The 18,235-nt window shown below is 43.7% G+C and overlaps 1 protein-coding gene across 1 annotated transcript in view; it reads right to left on the bottom strand.

The window, feature by feature from the left end:
• Positions 1-17,750, bottom strand: part of ALDH6A1 (aldehyde dehydrogenase 6 family member A1) — a 164,376-nt gene extending 146,626 nt beyond the window's left edge. Inside the window, exon 1 of the mRNA XM_069637641.1 lies at positions 17,601-17,750. Within this exon, the coding sequence (XP_069493742.1) occupies positions 17,601-17,627 (27 nt within the window). The 5' untranslated portion in view covers positions 17,628-17,750. The remainder of the gene's footprint in view (positions 1-17,600) is intronic.
• Positions 17,751-18,235: the final 485 nt, after the last annotated feature.

The raw sequence follows: 18,235 nt of genomic DNA, 5'->3' as shown, positions 1-18,235 counted from the left end.
CCTTTAATTGTTCAGTGTTTTACTAACAGGAAAGAGTAATGTGGTTTTCTTGGGAACTTGAACACTGCCTTGGAAGTCGTTTTGGAGGTCAACTATGGGAGCTTTATTATAAATACACCATAGAGAGAGGAAAGGCTTATAAAATCAGAGTCCGAGAACAAAATTGGCACCTCTTTATGCCCAGTGTAGGAACAATCCTCACAAAATGTTATAAATTCACATTGTTGCCTGTAATACGGTTTTACACAGATGCTTCATCTGGATTTGAGATCCCATGAGAAAATGCAAGGCCTTTTATGTAGGAGAAACCCACAATTGAGCCTACCTACTTCTATACCCTTTGTCGCCATCATGCATGAACTTGGTCTGCTATCTTGGATCAGTTTATATTTTACATTTTTTTTTTTTTTTAGCATTTAGTTACAATACAAACTTTGGCTTTGTTAGTTTCCAAGCATAAGCCAAGAGAACACCGTACTCCTCTAGTTCCACATCTCACTAAGTCCAGGTGATTCAGGCTTTGGCAGTCCCATGCAATAGGCTCTAATACTTAGCATGCTCAGCCCGTTGTCTTGGCTTCATTTCATGGCAATTTACCCATTAGTCCTGGGAATGGTTCAGCGGTACAGACTCAAATTTGTTGTCAAATGTTGCCTCTAAATAAGCTCCCAATGACCGTATTATTTTTGGGTCGGTCGCTCTATATATGGATTCCCACCATAGGTCAGCGTTCAAACCGCATCGACTTTCTAATTTGTCAAAGAAAAACCTGGTTCTTTCCAAGGTTCTCTTTACAAAAAATCCAGTGTTTTAGTAACTCCTCTTGGTATCTGCACAGTCGACAATAGGTGTCTGTTGTCACACTATTTGTACAGATTCATTTTCGTTCTTAGGATATTTAACCTGAACCTCAGGATTAAAGCTCTGTTTGGATGGTTTGAGATATTCTGGGAATAGTGTCAAGCAGACCGGTCAAAGGTTTCTGAAAGGGTGTATGCCTTTGACATAGGCAGTCTTGTTTCTGTCCAATCAGCGGCAATGAGGAAGATCTTTATTTTCTTTGGATTGTCGCATAAGGTTTGCACCTTTCGTTTCGAGGGACATCAGAATCTCCATGCCTTTGTCTCTCCAGGTTCGCAGGGGCCAGAAGGAAGCTTCCTCACTTCAGTTTTAATGATTTTATACTGGGGGGGGGGGGGGGGCAAGAAGAACGTTCCAATTTGTGAAAGGTGGACAATGCCCTCCAGATGATTCAGGAATACAATGAACAGAGACCTAATTCATGCCTAATAACCGCCATTGGAACAGATTTCGGCAGTTTTAGGACTCTTTCCATAGCTCTCAACCATTTGTGTCGCAAAAGCAGGTGAAAACACCAGATTGTTTTTGGCAGGTGAGGGGCCCATTGAAATGAATGGGGGCGTGCAGGAGGCTTGGCGAGTGAGTCCGCTTTTTACAAGGCGGGTGACACTCGCCAAAAGCGTGCGAGTTGAGAGCTATGCTCTTTTCCAGTATGCTACTTTGCATTTCTCCCATGTTTCCCAGGATAGGCCTAGTCCTATTTCACCAGCATATGACATCCTGGGACCACTTTCCGATTATATGACTGGTTCCAGTGAAAATTTGCCATACTTCCTCTTGATGAGGGCTTGCGCAGGGAGTGGATTAATTTTAATCTTTAGATTTTCAATCCAGGGTTTTTCACCTTGGTTGTCACGGACCATTATGCCCAGATACTTGGTTGTCATGGAGACCGTTTTTTTTGTTGCCCAGCCACCATCTGAATGATTTTTAGTTTTTCCCAGGGTTTTTAATTATCAAGATTTCAGATTTGTTAAGGTTAACTTTTTGCTCATTTTGTTCTGTGTAGGTCTAGAGCACATCCAGTTTTCGCTGCAGGCCTATAGGTGTTCTGTCCAGTAATACCAGGTCATCAGCATATAGCAGATGACCCACCAGTCAACCGTTATTCTTGGGAAGCAAGATCCGATGGACCCCCAATGTGTCATTCATATACAAGATGTAGTAGTTGTATAATATGGACGCTAGGGGACACCCCTGTTTAAGCCCCCTTCTAGTCTGTATTTCTCCGACAGATTGCCCGTTTCGTCGAGCCGGACCCGGAGCAATGTTTCGAAATGAAGGGCTGAAGTTTCTGCTATTAGGTCTCCCGGGCAGCCTTTCTTACGGGATTTTGACCACAGTATGTCTTGGTCTACTTTGTCGAAAGCTGCTTCCATGTCAATGAAGGCCAGAACATTTTTGTTCTCCTTTAGGATCTTTGTTTTAAGAAGGCTGATTAAAAAAGAGGTTTAGGCCACAATCTACTTGCTCTACGAATCGGGGTTGTGTTGGGTCAAAGTTGCCACGATCCATTCTTTTAGACATTTAAGTAAAATGCTTGCATAGATTTTTCCCAGTACATCCAGAAGTGAGATTGGTTGATAGTTTCTTGGATTGGACCTATCCGCCTTCTTAAAGATCAGTACCACTACCGCGTGTTTCCACGAAGAAAGGATTGACCTGAGATGATTTATTCTATTGAAGAGGTTGAAGCAGAAGTCTGCCCACAGGTCTGGTTGTGCTTTTGAGATAAACCCTACAGGGATGCGATCTTTGTATTTCCTTTTCCCGATCCACCCTTACAATAGACTGTCTGAACAGATTCTATTGTTTGTAAACACAATAATAATGTTTGTCATTGTGGGGAATAGTTATGAATTTCTTCCTCATATGTTTTTAGTATGTTCCTTTTGTCTTAACATTTTGGATGTATGTCACGGTATGTTGAGTCGTTTGAATGTTGCACCATGAATGGCTAGCATGTGTGATGATTTTTTTAGCCGATTTTAGGCTTATTGTTGTTGCTGTTTTGCTATGTTGAAGTGATTAGTGTTTAATAATTTGTGATTTATTCACAAGTTCAATTTTTGTATCACCTTAAATAAATTTAGATACATTACTATACATATATTTTTCTCTGGACAATTTTTTCTATTTTTGATGTTATAATAATACTCTGGTCCAGAGGCTAGAGTCTTCCTGCTTCTTTCAGTTTGTGCTTTTAGCATGACATTTGTCATGCCATCAGGACCTGGAGTTCTTGAGGAACTTGCTTTTGCTATACTGAGCTTTATTTCATTGTTTTCGCCGTCTATTGACCAGAGTTTAGTTTCTTGTTTTTTGCCGACATCTGTATTTAGAGGATTGTTTGGGCCCTATATTGACTGAAAGGGCTCTATCCATTGAGTTTCCTGAATTGAAAATTAGGACACCATTGTTGTTTCCTTTATCTTTCAGTGACCAGAAAGAAAGATTTGGCATTTTTAGTAGTTAGGGCCATCATGCATTAACTTGGTCGGCTATCTTGGGAAGCATTTGTTTAGATTACGTAGTCAACGCTATATCGCAAGATCCTTGACCTTCCTAGCCAGTCTTTGATTATGGATCTTCATGTAGCCTTATTGACAAAATCAAGCAAGTTGTTGGTGCAATTTGGGAAGGATTCAGATACTATCCTCTAGGGCATTTAATGGAATAAAAGTTAAATTATAAATCCCTGGCAGGGTGTTCAAGAAAATTAGGCTGGCTCAAACGGTATAGTGATCAAGTAGGAACGATTCCTCTTTACTGCACCTTTGCTTCCATTTCTATGGAACCCCCAAACTTTTTGCATCTAACCCGTTCTTTTTACAGAGCAGTGAAACCTTAAGCTACACTACACTGCCTTTTGCTCATCTGTTATGGGGAAACTTGACATGTGCTTCAGGCTGTCAGTACCGGGAAACATGGTTCCCCTAGTCTAGTTACTTTGCTACTACTTTAACTTTCTACCACGTGTGGTAGTTTTTATCTGTACAATGTATCTTAACCTTCAGTACAACGGGGTACACTTTTTTGCCCTAGACTAAGACTCAAAGGATTTGTGGTTACTCTAGGTGTGCTAAACGGACAAGCTGGTTGCAGCAGTGATTTTTTTTGTTTACAATTTCTGGGTGCATTTTGTTTCAGCCTTACTGCATTTGGCTACTAACTGTGGCTAGTGGTCAAACATGGCCATGCCACAAGACTTTGCTTGTCCTTTGGCCATCTTGTCGTTTGCCTTCTTCCTGGCCTGTGAGACCAGGAAAATGCGTATATGGACTTCCAGCGCCCAGGAAAGCAGAAGCTTTTGGCGGGCTACTTGAGGGCCATGTGTGTTTGCTGCTAGGAAGTCGGCTGGAACTGTCTTGTACCAAGCCACAAACTGGTGCCAGTGTGTCAAGAGTGGGATGCATGAGAATTGAACCACTGCTGGGATGTGTGTGGGGCAGATCGGTCATTGGCCAGTGGTAGCAGCTGCTCTTACCTGGCTATTAGGATAAGAGAACCCCTGCACCCACTCTGGGGATATCCTGGAAGAAACTGAAGGAGCCAAGACTCCTATCCTGCTACAATACTTGCGAGGAAACCGTGGACCCATTGAAGGCGGCTTGGCGACCACCTTCTGCTGCTGCCTTGGTAGAGCCCTGTCCTGTTGGAGATCTCCAGCAGTCCTGCGAAGGAGCTGCAACCCTCGAGTGGAGGGAAAATCCATTCGACATATTTTGGAGTCTTACGAAGAAGAGCCTTCGGAAGTGCCTCAGGACCGCCCAGTGGTTGACCAGCTCTTAATTTGGGGAACCGTGCTGCAGACTTTGCCATTCCAAGTTGAGGCTTGGAGTTGGGGGGGGCTCGAATCTTCAGCTTGTGCAACAAGACTTACTTACCTCTGCGAAATTGTGTGGTCCTAGCATCAAGGGGACCCGAGTCTGACCATGGAAAGTGAACCCCTTTGTGTCACCGTACATCAGTGGCCATCGTCTGAAACTGCTTACCTGTGTCCATTCCTGTCCTGAGAGGGGCCTGCATGGAGTTCTGCTGCATTCTTCAACTGAGATACCTTGCACCAGCATTAGACACCGACTGAAGAGCTGCTCAAACCTGCAACCCCTGGCAATCAAGGGCTGAGGCTGATGACAGGAAAGGTGACATTGGACCTTCTTCAATCGACCTGCCAAGTCCTATCGGAGTACAGTGGGTGAGTTATAGCGATACGTAACTGCTCCTCCAACTCCCTTTTAAAAGTTTTGTAACTTTTAGATTACTTTGGCTTTGCCATTGCTTGTTCACACAAGCACTCCGAAAGTTGGCAACACGGTCATTAGCTAATTTAACTTGTTCGACTGACACTTGGAAATGTTCACTGGACCCCAGAGATCCTACCTTCATTTTTTCCAGCTTCTCAAAACTGTATGGAACTGAACTTTTGGGCACAAGACCACATATATTTTAGGGCTGGACTTCTGAAGTTAGGACTGAATCTATGCAGACCAGTAGTGCTAATACTAATCTATACCTCCCTTTTCAGGGGTTAGATATGTATTATGCCGTACTCCAGCAATTGTATTTAAGTATCTTATTCCTAGTATAGAGTAATAATATTAGCTGTTCTAGTCATTTGACAATGTGTTATGGCCACATGTAAAGAAGTATTTTTCTACCGGTGTGTCGAAGTGTGTTCCTTGACGGATTCAATGTTTGTGCTCGTTATGGACTCCTTACAAGCGCACCGCCTCTTAACCACTCGCCTTGCTACCTTGAACTGGCTTGGCTACAGCTCCCAGAGTTGTCGCCGTCACAATACAGGTTGGTGTTGTGTGCATCTGTCCACCAGGCCAGAGTATAGAAAATCAGTCCCAACATCAAGATGTAATAGCAAGGTTCAAACTATGCTCTGAATTAGCCAAACAGGCTTTAACTTGCCTACCAGGTTTGATGTCAAGATTCCCCAATCCAAAATATTGATTAGTCTTCCTCCGCTTTCGACTCAACTCATTGGGTACATTCCAGTCGGTTACGCAAGAATGTGGATTGTTTGGAAACATTGGTTAGTTTTTTGCCCAGCAGCCCTCAATATGCAGAAACAAAATTCCAGAAATGTGTACGAGATGAGGCATGCCTAGAAAGTAAATGGTTCTCGAGTAGGCTGTTGTGTGGGCATTCAACTATTTTCATTGGTGAAGGTTTTAATTATAGTTCATAAATTGATGGGGAAAAGTTCTATGAATTAAGCAGTAGTTGGTTGGTGGGGACATTTATGAATGCATGAAATGTAGTGAATGTTTCCTTTTATAAAAAGGAATCTATATTGCTTCATAGTGTATGGAGTGCAATTGTGTATATGAATTATAACTAGAAACAACCAAATTAAAAAAAAAATAAAAAAAAATAAATAAGAAAAAATAAAAATCTGCTGCGTCCAAACAAATAAATGTTACATATGGGGGCTTCTCTTTAAAGCCCATAATTTTCTTCTATCTGCAGAAAGTTTCACCATCATTCTGATCATGATGGAAAGGTTGGAGGAGGGGAAGCTATGGACAACATTAGTTTGATTAGCACCAATGCAAGATATTCGAGCAGAATTGGTCCAGTCTTCATTCTATACGACGCCTTAATTAAGAATGTAACGTGTTTAAAGTTAGATTTATCAAACAAATCGTGTTTAGTCATGAGGTCATATGTATTGGAATGTGGAAAATGTTCTGTTGATTTCAAGGAGGTGGCATATTATGACTGCAGACACGTACATTGAAGAAACAAGACTACGCTATGTGACTAGCCTAATTATCATTTGAAACACCACATCATTTTACAATATACAAAGGAATAATCCAGATTTCCTAAACCACATCAATTAACCACTTTCAGACCAAAATTGTAGACAAACTATAGATGTTATTTAAATTCAATATACTGCAAACCTATGAGATAATAGGAGCAAGAGGTTGAATGGGGACACGCAACTCAAATTGTGCAGGGATTGAAATGAGGGGAGCTATTTAGCTCCTGTTTGTAGCCTAAAAGACCCTTTTTAGTTTGACACCAAATCTACAGGAGCTACTTTTGGCTGCAAAGGTCAGCTGATGGCTGTGAATGTAACTTTTTTTTTTATAAACAAGCATTATGACACATCTATATGTCATTTAAACTCTAAGGGGTCATAAATAACTGACAAAATGATATGTTTGCATCTTATGTGGAATCTGGTAGCTCCTGGTGACTTCACACCCAGGAGCTGCTTTTAGCACCTGCTTATCGAATCTTAATTTCAATCCCTATTGTGTAATGACGAGATCAATTGAAACTCTAAACATCCGTGCATCAAGTATAATGCCCCACTAAATCTTGGAATTATTTATTTGTTTGCTTGTTTGCATGATATAACGACCATTTACTTTATTTTTAAATTGTTTTGCTCTAATTTACTTAGTTTTCATTGTTGAAGTTTAGATAAAAAAAAAAACCATAACATGATAAATATTTCCTCACCTGGTTTCAACCAGTGCTTTCTGGGTATTGTAGTCTTATCTGTACATCTAGGCCAAATGGAGGAACCGATGCATATAAATACTACTGTGAACTATGTATTATCAAGTTGACATTTGCAAATAGATGGGCGGTTCCCCTAGAACACAGATTTTCCAGTCTATACTTATTACCTTGAATCCAGAGACAAAGTTATTAGCCCACCATAAGCCTTTCTAATTTTGATTACTGATCCTGTGTCTTGGTACACTCCTCTCCCACCAGCACCCATTCTCTCAGTGCAAGGATTTCACACAACACCTTGGTACAGAGCTATCATACCAACTCTTACACCACCACTAATCCTCAAGTCTTATTCCAACAACCAACTGGCCTCCGCCTTACCGAGCATTAGACAGAATTTAGACAAACTTAAGACTCTGCTATTCCCTCATTACAGCCATTGTCTTGTTTGTTTGGGCAATATGGTTTCTGTTTTCTTGTTCTGCGCCTGGATGCCTTTTGAAGTTGAATGTTTGCACTTTGTTCTTACCATACCATTTTATTCTGCAACTAGCTACACACATACAAACCCTCCCTTCCCTTCAAGCATACATCAAGCCTATGGGATGCAAGACCTTGTATTTCTCGTCAAAAGAGGTCTACATGCCTACAAGGTATTTGGTTGCCACGGTATTGAGACTGGTGCACTAAAGGTATTTCAAAGTATTCTTCAATGCACATAAGAAAAAAGCATTTCTTATAGTCAATCAGGAGGTCTTTGTACACGTAGATGGCATGCTTCTTAATCCATATGAGGAGTAATAGAGTTTATTTAAGGCAAGATTGCGTGCAGTACCCTTTGGGAGACTACCACAGCCTTGAAATCTTGGCAATAGGGACCCAACCTTTGGTATAGCTCTGTACTACACAGGTTGTTAGTGTGGGTGAGCAGCCAGGCTCATTTCAAGAGGGGTCAACGTGAGCAGTAATGTTGCAACACAGAGTTTCAGAGTGACAGTTATTCAAATAAACACTGATACTCAAGGTTTCTTGATTAAACAATTGATTTAACAGTTATATAAGCCTTCGTCAGAAGGGAGAAAAATATGCAACAGTTATAATATACAAAAACACTCTCTAAATCAGCTGATACCCATTGGCACACAGACACTTCCTGCACCCTCGGGTGACTTAAATAGCTAGGACACTGGACAATTATTTATCGCTGGTACATTCAGAGCAAAACCGAGTTTGGGGGCCAAAGATAGAACAGAGGAATAAAACAAAAGTCAACAAATAATTCATAAACTGTTTTTTTTAAACCTTCAATTGCAAAGTAAATTAACCCTTTCCTGGGGGAAAGGCCAAAGCACAAAGTCGGAGGTAAGAAGAGTCTCAGGGAGCCAGGACAGTCAATGGTAGCTGGACAAAGTCTAAGGGAGCTGAAGATCTTCTTTGCAGGCAAGTAAAAGTCTTGCACAATGTTTTTAGAAAAGTTTGTAGAAATAAGATTCACTTGAAGGGCCACAAGCTGGGAGGCTTGTGAGGGGCAAACTGTAAGCAACTCTGCAAGAACAACCAAGACAAGTCTCAACTGAGAACAAGTAAGGCTACACAACAAGAGGCAAGTCCTCTTAGGTTTATAGTACCTTTGAGTTAGAATAAATGGTTTCAGCTGGCTTCCGTTCCTGTGTGGCTCTGTAGATCCTGTTCATGTGCCTCAGTCCTGGGGACAAGAGGGAGGAGCTCTGGGGACTCCTACAACTCAACGGGAAGGTCGGCGACAGCAATGGGCAAACCAATTCAGCAGCACTTCGTGGTTTCAGCTCCTCGCGTCTACAACAAATAGCAACACTGCGGTTCTCGGATACCACTTCAACAGAGTGCAGGACCCCAGATGCGAGGAAAGTCTTAAGTAGCTCTGGCTTGGTCAGTCCTGCTTCAGGGAAATCCGGAGGATCTTCCTGGCGCTCGGGTCAGACTAAAAGCGATCCATGCGGTTTGGTGTTCTCTCCCTGGCACTTCGGTTCCAGCAGCAGAAGTACAGCCAGCTCCGAGAGGTTGTCCAAACGATTTCACTTTGGGGTTGATTGGTCCTACCAAACAAGGTGGAGAAGTCGTCCTTGCAGGGATTCGCTAATCGAACTAAATTCAGAGCTTCAGGACAGCAGCAGGGCTTCACCGGGCAAACCAACGGTCCAGGAGTTGCAGCAGGCATCTCTTCCATGGTCTTCTTCAGATTCCTTCGTCCAGTGGTAGACTGCCTTCCAAGCCAAAAAGCCACGCCTTTTATGCAGGTTTCTCTCATTCATTCCAGACAAGCTGTCAATCACACAGCAGAGTGGCTGTCCTCCCAGGACAGCCAGTCGACAATCACCTTTGGGTGCATTCCTGTAACCAAGGGGATTAAGTACAGGAAGTTTCGGGCACCTCCCTCACTTCCTGCCCTGCCAGACATACTAGAGCCAGAGGCGGGCTCCACTCGTGAATCCCACCAAAGACAAAATGAACAAAGGGACCAAACTTGGTTTGGGGCGCAGAGTAAATCTCAAGAAGGACCTTTCCAACAAGAAATGGCGAAAAAAAGAGACCAGGCCATTTTGACAAAACGAACACCCATGGGTGCCCTACTGCAGATGCAGCCCGCGGTTAAAAACACACAACGGTAGTAAAAAGCAAACCACTGGCAGCAGCCATTAATTGTAGAAAGGGTAACATACATGGTACATGAAAAACTAGACAAAGGGGATACTAAGTAACACCTCCAGCACCCTATTGTAAGATGGTGTGTGCTGGGCCTAAAAAGTTACAAACTGTAAGTAAAGTCAATTTCACTTTACTGCTCTTGGAAACAGTTTTACCAAGAGAAGGTATTTAAACCTTTGGGAAATCTAAAAGACTTCCCTCTGCCACTGCACTAAAGGTGCTATGTATCACAATGTAAAGAAGAGGCCTATGGAGTTTGTCAGACTCCAAAGTCAAAAGAAAGAGTCCAAATCACAAGAAATTACTTGAGAGAGTGGGGAAAAAAGTCTCACTCTCCCTAGGTTAGAAATTAAAAAGCCTTGAAGTCCAGCAAAAGAGCTGGGGGGTCTCTAAAGTAGAAGGAATTAGCACATTTCTGAGAATTCTCCCCAAGTCTATATTTCAGAACGAAGCATGTTGGCCATTTCAAAGTTTATTAAACGTTACAAGTGCTTGCGAGTTAATGTTTACAGCATCTTGCCTTGCATTCCAGATGAGGACGATGTACGATATTGGACATCCTATAGCGGGGACAAAGTCAGGAACGCAGAATATGTTACAAGTGGGTCATAAATAATGAGTCACATTGTACATAATGCCTTACATTGTGTAGTCAAGGTCAACCCCGTCAAACTTTATCTCCATCTTTTGTACACTTTGACGTGTCCTCCTGGAATCAAAAATGGGTAAGGCGGCCACACTAAACATTTTTTGTTTAGCAAAAGCAAAATAAAATGCCCCATCTCTAGTCCGTTTTGTGTGCCAATTTAGAATGACTTGCTACATGTAGGAATTGGTCAACACACTCATTACGTGGCCCAAGCCAAAGCCATCAATAGCCTTCAGTTCATACAACATGGGTGTGTAATCTCCATCTCCCAGGTTCTATAGCCCTGCCCGGTCTATTACATACACGTTTAGTTTCATGCGTTTGGTTTTTATTAAACCGCACACAATCGTATTAAAAGAAAAAAAGGAATTCAAATATAAATCCATACTCTATCCATCAAATTATTTCATCATTAGTTACAACATCCATTTTAAATTCGCACAAAAAAGTAAAAATTCAGAAAATGTATATCCCGTTGGAAAGTTCAATTTTCATTCCCTTGGTGCTTCACTTGCACATGAACAGTGTCCTCGACTTGTGGCATGGAAATGTAGACAAATAAGCTTGGACACTGTTAAATGGCTTTTCCTCAACTGCAATGAAGTACCAGAGGCGATATTTGCAAATGCTCTACTACTGTTATACCAATCTAAGTCATATTTAGCTCTTTTAACCACATCAGGTCTCTCTAGCAAAATTGTACCGTTAGATTCACAGATCCCAAAAACCATCTTACAATTAGAGGCCCAGTTGTCCAAGACCGAGCCTGGAGACAGTGAGAAAAGGTAGAATGCCTATGAGGAGGTTCAGCTGGAAGTGGGCCTTCTTGGCAAGGTCTGCGATATGAGAATAGAAGGAGAGAATGGAGTCGAAGCTGACACCAAGGGTTTTTGCCTCACCAGAAGGCGAGGGTAGGGGGTCCAAGGAGTGCTGCCAGAGCAAGAGTGGGAGCAGGGGTCCCAATGAGAAGGATATCAGTCTTACTGGCCTCAAGGCAGAGATCGTTGGAGGCGCACCATTCCTGAATCGCAGAAGGACAGTCAGGAATGAGCGAGGAAGGAGAGGAGGCTCAGAGAAGCCTGAGGAGAGCAGAGTGTCATCTTCATAACACTGAAAGTTAGAAGAGAAGGTGGAGATCAGGTGGGCCAAATGGGCCATGTAGATATTGAAGAGCCAAGGTGAGAGGATAGAGGCAAGGGGGACACCACAGGTATAGAGAGAAAGGACCCGAGTTGGACATGGCAGGGTCGGTTCAAGATGAAGGTCAGCCACGCCAGGGACTGATCTAGGATGCCCAGGTACTCGGGAGACTAGATTCCGTGCCTCTGGCTGCTCTGAAGACAGACTGATGTCATGGAGACAACCAACAGGTTCAGTGGGGTGTTTAAGATGGGAGATGGCCAGCTTTTCCAGGAGTTTGCCCTGGAGTGGAGTTCTAGAAATCAGGCTGTAGTTTGTCAGACAGGTAGGATCAGCAGAAGGCTTTTTTTTTTTTTTTTTTTTTTTTAAGGAGGTGGTGCACAAGGGAGTGCTTGAGGAGAGAGGGGAAGATCCAGTGGCGAAGAATGTTTACATAAATCAGCTATGGCTGGAGTGAGGCTGGCAATGTGGTCCTTGATAGTTCAGGAAGAGCAAGGGGCAAGGGAGCACCTGTTTGGACAACACTCTCATAGATCAGACTGGTCTAGAAACATTGTCAGGTGGAAAGAGAAAGCGAGAAAAAGCTCCTTGCAGATTTTAAAGAGTTTGGCTGTGTTAGTAGAGGCTGCAGAGACGCATGCTTTAATATGGACCCCCCTTGGAGAAGACAGTCTGTGTTGCCTTTGGAGCAGGTGGCAGGCCAGTTTGTCAGAGGATGCGCCCGACGGCCTGCACTGCCTCGCGGGGTGGGGTACACTCAAATTGAAGCAGCAGAAGGGCCACAGAGGTGGTAGAAGGGAAGAAGTTGGTAAGAAATCAAGGAGGAGATTGGGCTGAGCCCTGGACCATGACAGCACCATCAAGATAGACATTGATGATGGCTTTGGAGGAATCGAAGGAGGCCAAGAGGACCTCCCATAGGGTCCACCATTAATGGGAGGGGAGGTGACAGGAGAGAGAACAGAGACCATAAGAGTGGTCCATATGAGGGAACGTTAAAGAGGAGGTCAGTGAGAGTCTGTCTGGAAGAAGCACTGATGTAGTTATCAGCGATACGAAGGCCTGGGTTGAAGACCAGTATGATCCTCTTCCTTACAGACTTAGTGAGAGGGATAGGATAGGAGATTAGAGTAGCATTTAAGAGAAGGTTGAGGAATAAATTGAGAGCGCCATATAGAGTGCGAGAAGGGAGATAGCCCAGCGCTGCACACTGTAGGAAGCACAGAAGGGGGGGGGGGGAATCTCAACAGTAGGGACACAGCAGAAGAAGCACAAGCAGATAACACCACAAGAGGAAGACAAGAAAACATTGAGGACTAAGAACAGGGGAAAGGGGGCAGGGGGGGCGACCAAGTGGACACAGCAGTAAAAGTGGAAACCTAGAGATTGGGAGCAAGCCTAGTGGAGCAGCAGAAAACACAGTAACCAACAGTGGAGTGGGACCCTAGAGGGGGCAAAACAGAGCTAGAAAGCACAACAGTTAACATTGTGGCGGCACAGTAGCCTCAGAAAACAACAGACTCACAAAACACAAAGTACGGCTAACCACATGAGGGGAAAGCCTAAGGTTGCGCAGAGACGGAGCATATTAAGCAAGTCGGTAAGTAGAAGTATGCGCAAAGGCCGGGCAGTTTAGTAGAGAGCCGTAGTGGCTGCTCCCACTGCCCGCACCTTTCTTACAATAGGGTCGGTGCTGGTCGACGGCTGCGCAGCATGCTTGCACTCTGCGCTGCTACCCCTTCGTCGCCAAACACCTGCGGACACAACACTGCAGCATTGTCATGCGCTGACTTCGCAGCAGAGGGTCCGATCCGCAGCTCTAAAAGGATCGGTAGCGTGTACATAGCAAAACATCATGGATTAAGATTTGGGGAGGGCTATAGCTTAACCGACAATTCGTTGTTCCAGTTTGTTTAAATCTCTGCTCCATATAGTAAACTCGGAATAACTCATTTTATAATAGGATATGACCAGTGTTAAGTAAAAACGACCTAACCACTGCCTATTTATTTTCTTCATCTGGGCTGCAAACTAGGCATTTGTTACATAATCTGATATACATATAAGATACAGCAGGTTTCCGCTCAAAAGTGAAACCTAGGCATTTCTATTGTACAACTACTTCCAACCTAGTTCCTTCTAGATAACACGAAAATGTACATGTTTTATTAATACATATTTTAGGTTTATTTCAATTAATTCTGAGGTCATTATCAGACATGTAGTCCTTGTGAACGGTCAGGCTTCAATCAGTGCTCTGTCCAGGATTACAAAATCGTCTGCATAGGCTATACACTGCATCCTCAACTAGCCTAATTTGGGCAGAACGGCCTTTGCTTCCTTTAATTTGCTGCCCAGGTCGGCTAGGTAAAGGTTCAAAAGAGATAGGGCCAGGACGCAGCCCTGTCAAAAGGCCGCTGTGGGTCTGACATTCTGCCCCATCTATCCAACCTAACTCAGTAGCCAAATACAATTGGACATCAGGTCTACAAGAAAGACAGGTTTTCATCTTATTCCACAATAGTTTCTGATTTACCATGTCGAGTGACAAATCAATAAAGGTCACACATTGGGAATGTCTTACTTTTGGCTTCCTGTTGAAAAAGAGAGGAGGAAACCCTTTAACTGGGGTGCCACTCCTTTACGGAATCCTGCTCGATATTGACCACAGTGGACAAAATTCCCTGTCCAATTGTCCAATTCCGACAGCAGTATGGAAGCAAAGACCTTGCCAACCACATCAAGTAGGGGGAATAATTATCAGGCTGTAATCTATTGCCCTTCGTGAACATAGGAACAACAAATCTTCCATGAGAAAGGAATTTTCCCGGCCTGGAGAATATCTTTAAAAAACGCATAAAAGTATGGATGCCCAAAGTACAGAATTCCCTTTCAGAAGGGAATTAGAAAGGTCATTTGTCCCACCGCCTTTGACAGATTCGGCCTAGATATCCTGTCTAAGATGTCCACCTGTGCTAATTCAGTTTTATATGGGTTAGATGAATCAGTAGGAGGGGTCTCATAGTAACCTGCTGGGTTGGCATAAAGATGTCAATAATACTCCCTCCATGTGTTTATTTTATTTACTGTTGAGCTTATTAGGCGCTTATACAATTAGCAAAACTGTTTCAATGCAGCAAGAATAAATAATTGCAATAATAGTAAAAACAAATAATGAGAAAAAGGGAAGGGGAGACAAACTTACTATGCCTTGTGAGTGTTCAGAACATTCAAGTGCAGGAGGGTAAGGGGTGAGAGATAAAGTGCTAAGAGGCTCAGGCTGAAGTGCTCAGGTAAGTGCTAAGAGGAGAAGAATGTAAGTGCATAACGTAAGTGTAACCACCCATGGGTAGAGTGTGCCGAGTAAGGGTAGAAGACAGCGGCTGGGATGAGTGATGTGGGAGGTCAAGGCCCCAGGGGACATAAGGGTCTGCACATCAGTCACGCTGCTGTGAGATTAGCAGGGAAGGGAGGAGGAGGAGAATGAAGATGTAAAGAGAAAGGTATTGAGATTTTTTTCATAACATAAGGAGGTCTTGCTTAGGACGCAGAGGGAGGCTGTTCCACAGAAGGAAGGGAGCCGAGGAAAGTGATCGCCCACCAGCTCTCTGTTAACAAAGCGCTGAACCTGCAAGGAGTTGGTGCCACAAGAGGAACAGAGGAGTCTAGATGGAGTGTAATTGGTCAGGAAGCGTTGACGAAACAGTGGTCCGCGGAAGCCCCAGATCACAGTGTGTATGATACAGAGGGATTTGAATTGAATCTGTGCTGAGACCGGGAGCCAGTGAAGGCTTTGTAGGGCAGGAGAGATGCAGTTCCTGGGCTTGAGGCCAAGCATAAGTCTCGCTGCCATTAGGTTTATTTGACAAAGATCCTGATTTGTGTCAATCGAGTTGATTAACTTCCAAAAGCATTGCTCCTTTACAAGCAGTTGTAGCATTAGCTTACAACTGTTTGCCCAAAGAGTGTAATCATAATTCTTGAGCCAGTTTTTATATAGCTGTTTAAGCATTTTTATCATATTAGTTGAGTTAGGCAAGCTCTTTTTTTTTTAATATCTCTTAGCTTCCTACTCAAAAGTCTTTCCTCCTCTAATATGATTTTACTAAAGTTAAACCAATGTGACGTTAATCTAGACGAGGGGCCAGTATGGATCAAAGTAATCTCCCTGAACAACTCAAGAGTAATTAGATATATCCATGGGTCGCCATTTGTCAGGAACGCATGGCAGGGGGAAGATTGGCCCTACAAACAGAAGCTCTAACCTGGTAAAAAGGAAGAGGCGGCAAACGAGGTGCCAGAAATCCATGTAGCTCCACCCACGCCACCACCCAGGCTCGTGCTGGCCTATAGAGCAATAGGCCCATGGCTGAACCAAAAAAAACAAAATGCTGGTATGGGCCAGGTTTTTAGGTCAGTGGGCCACTTTTTTTGGCCAATGTGGGCCAGTTTGATGAGTTACTTCACTATGCGGCTAATAATTTATTCAGCAACACTAGTCTAAACTATCTTTAAAATGCACAATTTGCATCACATTTCATCAAAAAACTTTCCCTTGGTACTATTCGAACAGTGTCACAAAAGGAATGACTAGTCATCTGCAACTGTGAGCCACTTTTTATTGGTACACGACACAGTTGTGTGGCCCAGTCCGAACGTGCCCGTACCCCCAGCTTGGGGGCTTAACGGGCATAGGCCACTGCTCAAAGGGCCGGTCAAACATGCAAGTGTAGCCTTTTTTGGGCCAAAGAAGATCAGTCTAACGAGTTACTGCACTGTATCGCTAGCGATTTAACCAATGGCACTGATCAAATGTGCTTTAAGACGCACTATTTGCAGCAACGTTTAAACACACGCAAAGTTAAGAACTGCCATTTATGATAGGGGTCATTTTCTTACCTTTTCGCTGGTCACAGGTAATTTCCCAGCAGAGGCGTCCTTGGGGGAGGGCTGGAGGGGCTATAACCAGGCGTCTTTTGATTGTAGCCCAGCTTCCGTCCGTGGCTACAATCAAAAAGCTAGCTAGCCCCGTGTCCCGACAGTCGTGTAGCGCCAGATCTTTTCGAGGCCCAGACCTAGCAACAGCCCTGTGTCCCAGTCCTGTCCACCCCCAGTTATAGTGTCTCAACCACAAGCTCTCTGCGTTATAGGGCTTGCGAGAAAACACCTATGCTCGGCAAAGAGGATCTACAGGTGCCGCCACACAAAGTCCTGACAGACTCGTCAAACAGGACGTGAGAACACTTCGCTGTACTGCAATTACTGCAGTGTACTTAGCACCCATGTGGTATGCAGTGCACGGAAAGACATAACTTTACATTGGATCCCGTGACACGAGGTACACCTTACAATAGTCCCGAACATTTCCTTCACTTTAGTGCAATTAAACCGACCCAACATGAAGACTCCTAGAAAGCAATGAATCGAGTAATAAACGCCCATGACTAGATAGAGTATGCACCAGAGCAAACATTCAGTCTGCATCATGAACAGTTTACACCCATGCAGTACCACGGCCCCACTCCCCCTCCACGTGGGCCAGGCTATATGGGGATATAGAGTACGCATTTTGAGGAACACAACAGACGACTGTGCATAACCTTTTATTTTACATCCTATTGCCCCTCACAAGGGCAGCCGATCTACAGATCCCATGTGCCCAGACTATATACCCTTTACAACAGTCCATATAGGGCCTGGAAGGGGCATTACTAAAACCAGGTGTACATCCGTAAGTAATAGGGAGTAACCCTATGCAACTCGATCCAGTTACCCGCAGTGCACGTGCTGCCCGCATCATGGTTTTGGCACTCCCGGATCTAATCTTCCGTAGCTCGAGACTTTCGTCGCCTTCACCCGACCCTTTCCACCTTCAACCAGCAGTGGCTTATTCTTTCGAGTAACGGACCCTAGCTCCACATGACCTTTAGTAGTTTACGCCCCCTTGCTTTTGGCTCGTAAGACAACACGTGATCTTCAATGTCACGTTCACGAACTAGTCTGGAATCCTTAGCACCGGCCCCACGTAGACTAGTCAGACTGGTGTAAATAAATCTGAGCCGAAACTAGATTCCCAGTAGTATTCATACACAATCGGAACGACAAAACTGCAACTCATTCAGTTTCCTAGGAAGCAACCATGCGTTCTGCACCCTAGAGGGATGTGGTGGGCGAGAAGTCTGGGTAATATTTTAGAGCATTTTTTTCATGTAGTCAATTATGGGTATTTATGGGGCAAGAGTAGGGTGACCAGATTTAAAAAGTAGAAAACAGCGACAGGGCAACTAACATAAAAGTAGGACTAACTCTTGAAAGTCATTGTCAATGCACTACACTTTGAAGGAGAAGGGGTTTTAAGTCTTTTTGTTCAAATAAACACATATTATAATGAAGATTACCCCTGCTAGC

Source organism: Ambystoma mexicanum, chromosome 14 (assembly GCF_040938575.1).
Source record: "Ambystoma mexicanum isolate Mex_15411 chromosome 14, UKY_AmexF1_1, whole genome shotgun sequence".
Taxonomy (NCBI): Eukaryota; Metazoa; Chordata; class Amphibia; order Caudata; family Ambystomatidae; genus Ambystoma; species Ambystoma mexicanum.
This window is presented reverse-complemented; position numbering and strand designations above follow the sequence as displayed.